The 15748-nt window shown below is 29.0% G+C and overlaps 1 protein-coding gene across 1 annotated transcript in view; it reads right to left on the bottom strand.

Annotated features, from left to right (window-relative positions):
- LOC148281990 (uncharacterized) overlaps positions 1–9057 on the bottom strand; it is a 53401-nt gene extending 44344 nt beyond the window's left edge. The window contains exon 1 of the mRNA XM_088225789.1: positions 8952–9057. Within this exon, the coding sequence (XP_088081915.1) occupies positions 8952–9057 (106 nt within the window). The remainder of the gene's footprint in view (positions 1–8951) is intronic.
- Positions 9058–15748: the final 6691 nt, after the last annotated feature.

Below are 15748 nucleotides of genomic sequence, written 5' to 3'. Positions count from 1 at the left end.
TTTTTTTTATATCTCGTCTTATCAGCGCAACGATTTTTTAAATATTTGTATTTTTGAAATAACTCCGCGTGTGACGTCAGAGGTTTTTTTCTGTCAGTTCTTCGGATTGGTCCGTTTACGATAAGCAAACCAGATATCCTTCCCAGCTCTCATATCATTGATTGGTTCATATGAACCAGAGACGTCGTTCAAGGAAGTGCGTTTTTAGGAAAATATATTTTTTTATTTTTTTTATTTATTAATAAAACATATAAGACATGAATATCATGATATTATATTCCCAGGATGTGTACGAGAAAACTCATTTGGGACGGTACATAAAAAAAATAGTACATTTCTTGTAACAATACATAGTATACATTTAAACAATAAAAATTTAAACAAATTTTAACAAAATTATTAGTTAATATTTGTTTATTTTTGCCGTACAATTTAATTACAAGGTAATTTACTAAATTGGTTTAAAACATATTTGTTCGATAGAAACCTGTCAGTGAAAATAAATGAATAAAGAACAAGAACAAGAAGAACAAGAACAAGAACGAAGAACATCGACCGATCTTACGACTTTATATAAAATAAAAAAACCAATGTTTGATACCCCTGATCTACTGAAATTGATTTCATTCTATGTACCATCTAGATTAAGCAGAACATCTACAATATTTTATTGTCAGAATTCTCGAACGGTAGCTCAATATAACTCACCTATTGTTAGATTACAGAATACCGGGAATAAATATGCATCACATTTTGATATATTTAGTTTATCTCTGCCTAACTTAAAAAAATAAAGTGACCAACATATTTTTATCAAAAAGAGCAAATCATCTTCAGAAGATTGGGTTGGAATAGTTATCATTTGATTGATTAATGTATTTTGTTATTGTATAATTTCTTTAAAATATATATGTATTTCAAGTTATTCATGATGTGTACAGTACGAGTATATTAATATTTCATACTCGATTTATTAAAAAATATTTTTATTTTTAAGCACTCTTTATACCACATATATGTAAATGGCAGAAATGCCGTTTATAAATAAATAAATAAATAAATAATGCTCTAATTTTTACCGTACCCAAGGAAATATTTTTTGTATCCAATTTCCCGTAGGGCTGAAGTTCCTTATTACCCACCAATTAAAATGCCACTCTTATAATACGAGTACTATTCACTCATACATCACTGCGCAGTAGTCGATTTCTGAATGAATTTTTACTCTCCGAATCTCGACTTAGGAATGTCTAAAATGGTCAATCTCCAATCCAGACATTACCATTCTATACTACAGCTATTGTAAGTTAAGGAAATCGATTATCCTTGACAAATGGGCAATAATTTAGTCTCATAATTCTGTATTCAAATTACGCTTTCAGATCGAAGTTGAATTTAAAAGAATGGTTGCTGAAATAGTATTTATTGGGAATCAGGTTTCAAAATTCAATTTTTCTTTCTTAAAAAGCGTTTTTTTTTTTTTTTAAACTTTTTGTACATACTGTAAATTGTACATTGGTTATTGCCAAATAGCATTTTTTTCCAACCAACCACTAAAATAATTTTTTATCCATATCATTCAAGTTATAAAACATATTTAATATACGAGTATATATATATATAACAACAATAAATATAACCGTATTTGCATAAAAAATAATTTAAATCAATAATATTACTCAATGAGTTAAAGGAATAAAGAGGAAATAGGAAACGAGGAGAGATTAAGGAAAAGAAAGGAGATGTTTCTTTATGTGCCTAATGATGGTGGATAACTCTTATTAGATTCCTAAACGATGCAATATCCGCCTCGTGGTCAGCGCGTTTACCTACTATTTACTCGAGAGCAAACGGGTAAAATTCCCGACGTGCTTTATAAATATTTAAAAGAAAACGCGGTCTGACTTTCTTAATACAAACGTATTCCCGTATTTTCTCCCTGGATAATTGCACTATAGCAGTGATTTTTTTATACACTATAGATATTTTCAATTTCCGATGTATCTTTTTTGACAAATTGTTTCTTATAGAGCTAAAACCATACGGAAGCTCTTCAAAGTGCCCAGTTGTATCTGCCGTCTTCGGACGTACGTTATACAAATTTAATAAATAAATAAAAAAAAACGGAAAATAACCTAATCGTGGAAAACCGTACAGCAAAATCAATAATATGAGAGCTGGGAAGGATATCCGGTTTACTTATCGTAAACGAATTAATCGGAAGAACTGACAGAGAAGAACCTCTGACGTCACACGCGGATTTTTTTTTTAGAAGTATAAAACTTTTAGAAATCAAAGCGCTAATTATACGATTTAAAAAAATATTTTTTTTTCTTAGTTTCTAGTATTTTAACAAATAAAAAAACGAAAAAAGACACTGAACTTTTTTAATTTTTTTTTATAATAAACATTAATGATAAAACAGAGTATTAAAAAAATAAAGCATAATAACATATCAACGAAATACATATTAATAGTAAAAATAGTAAACAAAAAAATCCCACAAAGGCATGGCCTGTTCGTGGGTATACAAGAAAATGTTAATGAATTTTTGCTCCTATAATAAATAATGGACAGTTAAAATATTTTTGTGTAACATAAGAAAGAAAAAATAAGATATTCTGTAAAAGACAATATGGTATTTTTTTATAGTTTTTAAAAAAGGAAATAAGAAATATTTAAAAAAACACAAAAATATTCCTTATTATTAAAGGGCAACAAAATAAATCATAGAAAAAAAGAGTTCGTATCTTTAGTTTGAATCCAGGATAGAGCATGTTTTTTAAAAGAATTGTTTTTCTTCCTCATTGCCTTTCATTTCTTCACTTTCCGACGTTCGTCCTGATCACACGCGACGCTACAAAAAATAATGCCTCATCCGCGCATAAAAAGATAATATTTTCAACGGTTTTGCAAAAATTTTGGAGATGGAAATATGGAAGTCTCGGAATTCACATGGCTTATGACTTGTCATTGGCTGGTTCAAATATGGGCAGAATGGTGAATGTTGCATAGTGTGTGAGTGGCCACTTAAACCAGCCAACGACAGGTCATAAGCTTCTTTATTCCCTTTTCAAAAATGTATTGACTTTCTGTTGTTAAATCTCAATAACTCCTAGGGAAGAAATCCAACCTATCTACAAACATACCGATAAAATCACCATACGATTGTATGTGTCAACAAGAAGATCTGGACCGCCTTTCTCTATATTGTGCTTGTAATAAATTATATTTAAATGCTTTTATATCACCTTCACTCGGAACATTAATTTCATTCATCATCAATATAACCTTATCACCAAATCTATTAAGAATGTTCAAATATATAACTCGGGACCTCGGTGTTCTTTTAAATGGTAAACTCGACTATATGGAACATGTCAGGTATATTACGGGGGATGCATTTAAAATGTTAGGTTTTGTGACCAGTCACTAAACTATTTAAAGATATAAATACCCTAAAAGTTTTGCATTACGAAGTTGTTAGAAGTCGAATACTATGTCGATACTATGAAGTTCATAAACATAAAATAGAAAAAGTACAAAATAAATTATAAGAATTGCTATCATACAGAAAAAAATACCATTTCAATTATTACAATAAAGCCAGAGTACATTTTAAAATAAACTCTTTAAATAGTAGACGACAAATTGCTGACTTAATGTTTTAACGAGTATTACAGCTTTTGAATGGCATTACTGACTGCCTCAAATTTACTGAGTTTAATTCATTTCTATGTACCTTTTAAACGAACCCGCCACACCAAATAACTTTACTGCACCGATGTAAACAGTAATGAAGCAAAAAATTCATGCATACATAGAATTTGCAACTTGTAAAACAATAGTATGGGAGCCAATGCGAGTGATATATTCAACTTGAATAATAATAGCTTCAAAAGGGAAATCAGCGACAGCATGCAGGCAATATCGTCTTGGGTGAGTGGTGATGGGTAAATATAATATTATTTTTTCATTTGATTTTAAATTTACAAAGGTATGTACAACGTTTCGCTTATGGTTTTCCAAATGAAATTCTTGTATAATATAACTTTATTTATGACACATTACGTATATTGTTAGTTATAGGAATAAAATAATTTTTAGTCTAGTATTAAGTATTTATCATATTCAACCGTATTATTGTTTATATGACTGTAGGTTTTAATAAATAAATAAAATTTAAAAAATGTTAAAAAACATTTGGACATACTCAAAAGATTGTTGTATTTTTTTATTTGAAAAAAAGTTCACAAACAATAAACAAACCACACGATATTGGTATAATTATCACAATTTGTTATGTTTAAATATTATTTCTCAATTATTTGTAAACACAGCAAGCACAAATAAAGAGAAAAAAAGTTTATTATGACTCTTTTCAAATTTAACTATATTGAATTATATTATTGTTATGAAAGTTATTACAATCAATTATTACTAACAGGCTCTTACAAATTATACTACCTAAGTAACATAAGTGACTATTTGATTTAATAAATTGCGTTACAGTTTTCCTACAATTATTTAATGTATCGTTAAAGATATTAATATCAGCATTACTTTCTATATAATTATATCATTTTAACAAACGTGACGTTGCGTTAAATTAGTGATTTAATTAACCGGTATAAGAAGTTTAAAATAAGACATTCGTTTTTGGGCGTTGTCTAGTAGGTGAGGTGGTTCGGCCGGACGAATATCACCCACATGATAAAAGTTTCAGCTTTTTTACTTCACAAGGTCAACAGAGGGAAGAGTTGAAGAAATATAGATGTTTATAGATAGGCAGAGTGGTGAATGTCACACAGTGTGTAAAGTGACCACTCAAACCAGAACTAAGGAAATATGTACATCTTTCTAACATTGATGTTTTCACGTGTGTCATGATTGGCTACCCCTTTTATTTTAATCGTTGTGGAAAACGCAACATTTGCCATATTGTAGATGTAAATCGCTAGTATAGCAATAACAACCCCATGAACGTATTACATGTCAGTGGTGGTGTATATTTTTATCTGGAAAATCGGATAAATAATACGAGAATTCCAGAAAAAGTTTGAGCTTGATGTGCGCAGATCAATCATATTATCTTATGATTGGATCAGACAATATTTTCTATAACTTTGTAGTCAAATTATCAATGAACATCAATCTCTTCCCTATTGAAAGATATTCGATTGGAGATAAATGTAATATGTAGAGCGTTTTTGAAAAGGGAATATGGATGTCTAGATATTTCGAGAGCTTATTTTTTTTTTTTTTAAATTTATTTTTACATATACGCCCAATGGGCGTTTTCGAGGACATATTTATACACGGAAAATTATTGTTAAGGAAATTAAAAAGACACATTGGTATATAGTAGACTTGATGGGAGTGAAAGCGGGAGAGAGGTTGTAAAATTGAATTCGATTCAGAGATCGTATGAAAGAAGACAACTTTTTATCAAAGAAATCAAGACTGGTATGTTTGTTGGCAGACCTATGAATTCTGGGCATAGGGGAATAAAAACCTAAGTTAGTTCTTTGGTTATCGGTATGAAAGAGTAAGTTGTGTCTGAGGTTTCTAGTTGGGATATTTAATTTTATTGAGCTCATTAGTTCAAGCGCATCAAAGAATGAGTGAAAATTTTAAATAAGACTAGAAGGTCTGATTTATTTCGACGGTCTTGAAAAGAAGATATATTTAATCTAGTCTTAACTCTTTATCTTTGTATTAGTCTCTGGATAAGCCCAATCTCCAGCCTATCTTTTTTTTTTAATCGTTGTTGAACTGATTCAATATTTTTTGCGGTGAACATCGTGATATTGTTTTTGACAGGTTAAGATGATTACTTTCACACTGTGTAATATTAACCAATCTGTTTTTTTTTAACATACATATTTCTTCCATTTATCCCTTTTTCGCTACGCCGGTATATCTATTAAGTTAATATTCACCTTATTTTTTATTTATATCACGAACCAGACAAACATTCAATAAATTTCCTTTTTGAGCGTTCTGTATTGTTTTATTATGCATACGGTCAATCCAATTACAACAGTTATATGAAGAAACATATGCACAAGAAACTGGACGAAAAAAACATAAAAATGCATGGCAAAGACAAACAAGGGCAATAAAATAATGGTATACAATATATTCAAGAACACGATCAACAAGAGCTAACCCATGCCAATTTATCTTTATCCCACACTGTGTTAATACGTAAAGGTGGAAGATTTATCACAAATAATTCCAAGTTCTGTGACGAATTGACTTATCTACACATTCTGGACATTGGAGCTTGAAAACAAAAGTTACTTTCAGAAGATTTGATAAATAGCATATTTTGACTTCTGATAATACGGTGGGAAGAAGTTCATCTGTGTTCTACGTTTCTCCAATGAAAATTTCACATATATAGCCCCAAGAGTGTCCAACATCTTGGATGATTATATTAAGTTCTCCAAAATAACGTCTTTATTTAAGACGAATATCCATAATTGGATTCTATCGAGGGGTAGAGACCACTGTTTGAGATTACTTCGGGAATAAATATATAATATCGATGCTGTCTTCATTATTATCCATATACGTATATGTAAATATATGTATATCATCTTTGAATGAACTTAATAGTGATGCACAATTATTTGTAAATATAAATTTTAACTGTATTATTATGTTTATTAAATTACATATTCTACCATATATGTAGATGTGTTACAATTATTACTTTATTGTATTATTTTGTTTTAATTTTTACTATCAATTAATTACCGAATTGAATTATAATATTACTTTAAATTATTAATAAAATATTGCCTTGTATTTTTATATAACTTTTCTGCATTCCATTTTCGACATATATAAAATTTTAATTATTTGTATTTTTCTATTTTTATTTTGTAAATTGTTTTGATTATTTTGTATATTGTTTAATATGTTAATAAATGTTTTTTATTTATATATAGAAGAGTCCCGACTTAACACGGAATTTTCTTAGAAGTCGGGACATAAAAAAAAATAATTGTGCTCTATGATAAAATTGTGTATTTTGTGCATTTAATAAATAAAGATAGATTAAGAAAGTGCTCTATTTTCAGTGCTCATTAATAGGAATTTGTAATCCAAGAAGCCATGCCTCTTTTCTTAGAAAACGGTGTTGGACAGAATCTCTATGGTCAATGTGAGTCTTACTGAATAGATATCAAAATGAAGAAGCATATTCTAGATAAGGCCAAACTAGTGAGCAGTAAAGAGTTTTGTTAAAATTATATTTTTAAAGTCCGTCGTCATTCTATTGATAAAACCGAGAAGTTTAAGAGTATGTTTACAATATTATAAATATGTTCACTATAGGAGAATTTACTTTTACTTTAAAGATGAAGGGGTCGACAGTACCCTTTGGTCAAAGAACGCACCATGAAATAGACAAAACCTCGCCAGCATTACATTGTATCTGTACGACCTTGACTTAGCTTGAAGAAAAAACATCGAGCAGGACTGTTTAAATTTTATTATTATTGACTTGTACAAATCATGAATTTTTTTTCATTTTTTTTTTGCACAACAACAGGCCAGGAGGCCCAATTACAGTTGTGAATTACGTCACAGAACACCCAGGCTTGAGATAAATCACATTTATTTTTTTGTGTTCTCACCGGGAATCGAACCCGGAACCTTCAGTGTGTGAGTCAAGCGTCTTGACCACTACACCACGGAGGCAGCCGAAGGCTTACCTATCTCTGTTTCTTGTTGGTTGTCATTTGTAATAACATAATTTGTAATGACATCATTTTATTGGCTTTTTTGTAATGATTATGTAACAGATAAATATTTTTTGAAATTTAATTGAAGACAAATTTTTCAAATATAATGTCAATAAAAAAAATATGTACAAGCTTTTCATTTCAATGTTACGAAATTAAATTGGGTGACATTGTTTTAAAAGGCATAAAAAATCACAATAATCTCCCCAATTAACATAAAATTATTTAACTAATGTATGAGTAAATATATTCAAAGTAAATTTTAAAAAAAATTTGAGGCCCGAGTAAAAGCAGCATTCTATTTTAATTATTACAATTTTTCAGTTTTTTTTATTAAAGTTTTGTATATATTTTATTCTTATAAATATAATTTATATTCTCGTGTTATTCAATCGTATCGCCTCGGATGTTGATATATTTCTAAATTGTAATATGAATGTCAATTTTATATGACAATTTTATTTTTTTTGCTCTTTTCTATTCAATAAATATGATATGTATATTTTGTAATGTGTTGAGAACTAATTGGATACTTTGTAATGTTCTCAATGTAACTAAAATAAATAAATGAAATGAAATATTAAAAATTATATATTTTCATATTACAAAATAACTATAACAGGGTAAGTCACTCTCGAAGCACAAGAGCTAGTCTCTTTTTTAGAAAGTTACAGTTATAACAATAACTAAATGCATAAAAGTATATTGTAATAAGAAAAAAACATGTATCATTATGTAACTATATTCATTAATCAAAAAAATGTATATTTAGCGCGATCTCATATTTACGTCACTAATTAAGGCGCGAACATTGTAGGATTAATTAACACTAATGTCTGAGCACTCGATGACAAAACTATTAGTTGAAAGTTTATCGTAACGAATATTTTTACGTTTTATAATGTTAAATAATATTGTATAAACACGTGTATATTTTTTTGATAAGGAGTCTTCATATTTTTTTTCATCAGCCCACAGCTGTTAAAGTCCTGCGCTGCTATTTCAAACGCTCTCGCGACTGTAGAAAACACTTTTAAATAGCGTATTTCGTATGAAAATACGCGGTATAAAAGCCTTTTCTACGGTCGCGAGAACGTTTAGAATACCAGCCCTGGGGAGCTGTTCGCTGTCAGCTGTGCAGATAAGCAAGTAGATAGTAATAGTTTTAACGGAGAATAAATTAATGGTACGAACCAGTTTTTCCAACCCCACCTTGTCCGAGGACCATAACTTTAATGGATTTGGGACGCGCTCCCAAGCCCAATTTCGCCAGAGATGATTTTGGAGATGTTGTGTTCATATCACGAGCTTGCCCAAGCAGCTCACCATAAGTTATCTGTAAAAGAAAACACTTTTGTACAAACAGACAGTTAAGGGAAAATAAAAGAGTTTGGACCGTTATGCGTTATACAGGTTGTAAAGATGGAGATAAAAATTTGTGTAAAAAAGGCGACAAACCAGCCAACGTCAGATCATAAGGCGTGTAAATGCCTAAACTTCTATATCCATATCTATAACCTACTTCAACTATCTATTAAAACAATTGGTAACAAGAAAATGTTTAAAAAAGCTATAAAAAAATGGATAGTGGAGCTAGGTAGAAGTAAAATGGATTGTCTCATTCGCCCATACCAATATTGAATCAACTGCTCCACAAGTGTAAAGCTTATGTTTGGTTTTTGTTATTTTCATTGTGTGTTTTGTAATATAAATAATATAGATGTACAGAAATACCTTGTTTTTAAAACTATCTGAGTATTTGTTAATTATCTTCGTTTTTTAAGTTAGTCTTCTTTGTTTATTCTCAAATGTAATTAAAAAAAAGAATATTGTTAAGTGTCCTCGGCACGGAAAACCCCAGTGAGGTCACATTATTTTTATTATTAATTATAGTTTGTAAGCAAAAAATATGAGTTAATAAAAAAAATATTAAAAAATATTTATTATTTTTATTTTGTAAAAAAAAAACTATACCAAAAATATAATTTTCATAATTATAACAACGGCAGTAATTAAAATACATAAATCATGTACATATTATTGTGCCAAAATACACACATACATACACTAATAAGTGATACAAATTATTTAAAATATTTTAAGTATGTGCAAATGATACACAATTCGGACTTAAGCTTCTGAGGAGTATATTTATGATGGAAGACAAATGAATAATTATTTTATTATATTGTAAAATGGTGCATAACACCTATTCTCCTCTATGGATGCAAATCGTGGCACCTCATTATGGCCCAAAACAGCAAAATACTGTCTGTGTGTCACAGAAGAATCTTGGGTGTGCGGTGGTTTGACTTTGTAAGGAATGAAGTAATAAGAGAACAAACGCAGCAAACTTCGGTGACAACTTTCACGGTTGGCTTTGCCATGTACTGCGGTTGCTTCCTGAGAGCCTTAACCACGTTTGCCTACTTTACAAGGCACCAAGTTCTCGACGTCCTGGACGTTCACTGCTGACTGTTTGTCGCAGATCATGTTAGAACTGCGGGACGTAAACTTGACTCGGGAGGATGAGCAGGATGCCTGGAGGATCTTCGTAGGCACCATAGGCTCCAACTAGGGAGCGAACATGGAATTGTGATGATGATCATTGTACAACTCAATAGTTTTTTTTAAATCGGGGTTTCCTATTTTAAGGCTTTTAAGATTTATACAATATATTTTAGTTTCACACATTATGTTCACATTTTATTCTCTATATTCTAGCTCTACATATTCTTTTTAAGTTTTACACTTTGTTTTCTAATCTTTTCCTTTTCATTTATTATTTCTACAGAAGAAAATCATTTTTAATGGGCGTAAAAACATGAGAATTTGATTTAAAACATGAAAATAATAAAATTCCTTTTTAATTTTTAAAATAGAATATTTTTTAGTTGAAATTTTTTTTTCAGAAATGAGCGATAAAGTATAATCGACTAAACCCCATTTTTTGTCGACATCAAATCAATTTTCAAGTTAGGGTGTCTAAATAGTCGAATGAAAGAGATTTCTTTAAAATAAACTTTTGGAGTATTTAAGATTAATTGGATTGATTAATTACTTTTCTGAGCGCTGATCTTAGTGTAATTGAATTTCCACAATACGTTTGAGATATTTAAAGTTTGAGATATTCTCTGAATACAGGAGGAATAAAGAATACAGTTCTGCGTATAAATTGAAATGAAAAGTTTTACGGAACTTTGAGTCAAATTAAATTTAAAGAATCAGTTTTGCAAAGCGCCTTGAGACATTAAGAAAATGGCGCTAAATAAGTTACTCGTTATAAATGTAATTTTATGACAAATGAAATAGATTGCTGCTTGAAAAATATCATGCAAGAGAGTTTATTATTCAATTCGTTCGCAAATATTTTCTGCATATCGACCTCCAAATATGAATAAAAATTATTTTATAATATAAAGTTTATATTTAAAGCACTAACTTTGTGGTTATTCATTATAATAAAATAAATAGAACAACTTTGTTTTTAACCACTAATTTTTATTTTTCACCGACCGGTTTCAAAGCAAACAAGCTTCTTTGTCAAGGTTTACGTAACTAATGAATTGATTCCTTTTTATTTTATTTCTACCATGTTCACTAAATACTACACGTGGACCCAATAAATCAAGTGGTTTTTTCTTACATGGGTGGTAATTTGATAAATTTATTTTCGAAGTAAGCCAGGAGAGGACTAAAAAAAATATTGTTAATTTGGTTATTAATTATTGTTTTCTTATTATAAATAGCTTTTTTAATTTCTAAGATTTCCAAGAAGAAAAGAAAGATCTAAGAAGAAATAAAATTTACTTTAGAAATAGAAAAAGATAAAAAAATCATTTTTTTTGACTTGTATTTAACAATAAAAAAAAATTGATTTCGATATTTACCGTAAACCAACATATACAGACACAATTATTCATAATTCTTCAAATCATCCAATTGCCCATAAACATTCCGTATTCCATTCAATGATACATAGGTTAATTAACGTTCCACTAGATGATACTAATTTTAAAAAAGAACTTAACAATAAAACAGATTGCTAATAATAATGGATATAGTGAGAACTTAATTGATAAAATATTAAATCAAAAACAAAAACGCAAACTTATAAACAAATATTTATATTCGATCCCCACAGTAAATAAAGCAAACCCACGTAAACAATGGAGGCGGATTCTTTTTATAAATGACATTTTTTCAAAACAATTATTAAATTCCCTGCCATCAAACATTAAACCGGCTTTCTACACAACTAATAATATTGGAACATTGTTAAAAAATCACAAAGACAAAGTCCATAAATATAATAAATCTGGAATATACCAATTAAATTGTAATGATTGCGATTCAATCTACAATGGAAAAACTAAAAGAAACTTTAATATTAGAGTAAAAGAACACTTAAGATGCTTAAATAATAATAATTTTTCTGAATTCGCAAATCATCTGATAGAAAATAATCATAACTTCAATAAAGACACTGGATTAAAAGTACTTCATGTTGAAAATAAAATATTAAAATTAGACAACTTAGAAATCTTAGAAATTAAAAAAGCTATTCATAATAAGAAAACAATAATTAATAACCAAATAAATAATATTTCTTTTAGTCCTCTCCTGGCTTACTTCGAAAATAAAGATATCAAATTACCACCCATGTAAGAACAAACCACTTGATTTATTGGGTCCACGTGTAGTATTTAGTGAACATGATAGAAATAAAATAAAAAGGAATCAATTCATTAGTTACGTAAACCTTGACAAAAAAGCTTGTTTGCTTTGAAACCGGTCGGTGAAAAATAAAAATTAGTGGTTAAAAACAAAGTTGTTCTATTTATTTTATTTTAATATTAAAATTATTTTCTCCATGAAATATTTTTTAGGATACATAAATTTAAATGTGCTCAATATTCGAGATCCTGTGATAATATTATATGAAAACTTACTTGCAAATAACTATTGAATAATCGAAAGAAGCGATTGTTAGTTGCAAAATTACTAAGTCTTGTATTGATCATATTTATGTTAGATTGATAAATGAAAAAAATATACTCGTATCTGCTTGTGTCACCGACACGATGATTACTGATCACGTTATAACTGCAATTAAAATTATATTTGATAAAAATAAATCTTCTCCTTAACAAAATAAAATAAATTATTTTTCTATTTTATCTCAAAAACATATTGATTACAAAATAAGGTAATATAACTGGAGCTTTCTAAAAGAAGAATAACATTTTTCATAGATTTTGGTAAAATAAATGTTTGTTTTAATGAAATTTATAAGAAAAAAAAAATACACATTTTAAGTCAAGGAAGACCTTATGCCATTAAATAATGGGTCATAAATGATTTATTAAAAAAAATACGAAACAGAGACTTGTGTTATAAAAGCTGGAAAAGTACTTCTACATATAAATTATATGAAAAATAATAAAAGTCGTCAAGAAGTAGCGTAAGTAAACGAATCAAGATTAATAAACCTGCTTTTTATAGTCATAAATTCAAAGATTGCTTCAAGAAAACTTGGGACGAAATAAATAAGTTGTAAGAGAAAAGAAGTAAAAGCAATTGCACATTGTTACAAAATCACAAAGAAAAAGCTCCTTAATATAATAAATCTGGCGTACAACAATTGAATTGTAATGATTGCGGTGATGAATGGGGGTGCCACAGGGATCAATATTGGGCCCCACGTGTATAAAATATATGTTACTGCTATGCATAAAGTGTTTAGTAACGTCGAACATTATGTATACACCGATGATACTGCTTTAGTTTTGTCTCACAAGGACCTTAAAACTGCAAAGAAATTGCTGCAAGAAGACTTTATGAATCTGCAAAAATGGTTCCATAATGCTGGTTTAATAATTAACCACTTCGGCGAACAATAAAATTTATACATCATCAATTTTATCACATAACTATGCATATATCCACAGTGATATTGTGCAACTGTGCATACCATCGCTTAAGTTCGTTTTCATCTAACAGACCAAAACACTAATCTTCAGAAATTGAGCTTTAAAGTTTTTTTTCGAAATTGGCATAAATAATGACCACAACTTGGAACAAAGAACGTTAAAAAAACTCCTTAAAAAAATACTTTTGTTCATTAAAATTTAATCATTATTAAATATTATATCATTTAAAGGCTTTCGCAGAACTTTTGTACTATTAACTCAATTTCATTAAAATGGTATGTTGAACAAAAACTAACTAAAGCGACGATTTGTGAAAATGTTTGGCAATATGTGTATTAAGGTTTAACAATAGATTGTACTTTTAAATGGGATGTACATATAAGAAAATTGTTTAAGCAACTAAGAGCAATAAGTAATAGAATGTTTATATTAAAATATAATGTCCCTTCTAATATTTTCCGAATAATTTATTTCAGAATCAATTAAACGATACGCTATAACTTTCTGGGGGTTATCAAGCGAAACTTATATGAATTTCATTAAAACTTTGCAAAATTCTATGGTCAAATTGCTACTATATAAAGATGTATACCGCCAAAAACACAATATTTCAATATCATTTGTGTATAAATCTGTAAATAAATTATCAGCTAGGGCTTTACTTTAAAAACAACTTAATTTGTCAGCATGCGTCGCACTCTGAGTATAAACACAAGATGGTACATGGTTACAAAACCAGGTTTACTAGTATAGAAGGACTAGTTGTTCTTAGACATTGCAATAAGTATGGCAAAAGGACACTACAATACAGTTTACCAAAAATATGTAACATGTTACTAAACAATATTAAAAATACTTAGTTAAATACAAGAGTGAGACGTTTGCTCAATATATGGCTAATGGATAAAAGATTTTTCTTTTAATGAGAGTTTTTTATTTTTAACAATATAACAAAATACAAAATATGGTATAATAAATAATGTTTCTCAAGTAAAATTATTATTAGTGGACGGTAAGTATAACAAAAAATCAAAGAAATATATCAGAACCTGCTAACGAGTTGTATGCTTACAATTCAGTAGGAATTTTAATAGTGTAATGTAAGTATTATTTTTTTTTTTTTTTTTTAATAATTATTTTTTAAAGTCAAGGGGTAAATCTACTCAAACCGCAAGCGTGCTTACATGACTAACAATAATTAAAAACTGTAAATAATGTTTTTGGAGAATAGCGGGTACGGCTTTACTGCGACTGAAGTTTTGATAAAACTTTTGAATATTTATTTAAAATTTAAAATAATGAAAAATAATTCTATAAAAATACACAAGGATCGCATATTAAAATATGGCCGTTCTGGAAGTATTCGTTCGAAATCTTGTAGGTTACCAGCCAAGAACCGACTGACTTTACCAAGGATCCATAACCGAACTCAACCTGCAAAAAAAGCTAACAAAATGTATATATTGTTTAATTGACTTCAAATTCAAAAACGCATACACAGATCCATTCATCATCATCATTCCCTTTCCGCATCTAATGGTGCATAGGACACTGGATTGATACACCAATCGCAGCACATCCCGACCAATTTCATTACATGAAGGTAAGGTGATCAGTATTACGCTTCAGGTACCAGTCCAGGGACTACGAAATACTCTAGTGTGAAAATACCCTTTTAAATAAGATGACACAGATCCATTACAAAGCGGTTCAGAAGGATTCTCAAAATAATGTTTTCTTAACCAGACTATCCGATTTAGCCCATATCAAGAATATAGGTCCTTTGATATTTTTATCCAGCAAATCGATCAATTTTGGTCCCACAACACAAAAATTCCGCCAAGCGACTGCTGTTTTTTTGTTAATATAAAAATATGATAAGAATGAAATATGATTAGAAAATACAAAACAAGTACATATTTTTTTACGCTTCCATAAGACAAATAACGATTCGAATCATTTGAGAGTATGATTTGACAGATTCTTTTCTTGAAATATATTTTGACGATTAAAAAATCAAATAATATGTCATGTGAAAAGCTGACGCACAATAAATAT

The sequence above is a fragment of the Micrasema longulum genome, unplaced genomic scaffold (genome assembly GCF_059751315.1).
Source record: "Micrasema longulum isolate JH-2025_06_02 unplaced genomic scaffold, ASM5975131v1 h1tg000386l, whole genome shotgun sequence".
Taxonomy (NCBI): domain Eukaryota; kingdom Metazoa; phylum Arthropoda; class Insecta; order Trichoptera; family Brachycentridae; genus Micrasema; species Micrasema longulum.
The sequence above is the reverse complement of the archived record's forward strand: the minus strand, read 5'-3'. Positions and strand labels throughout refer to the sequence as shown.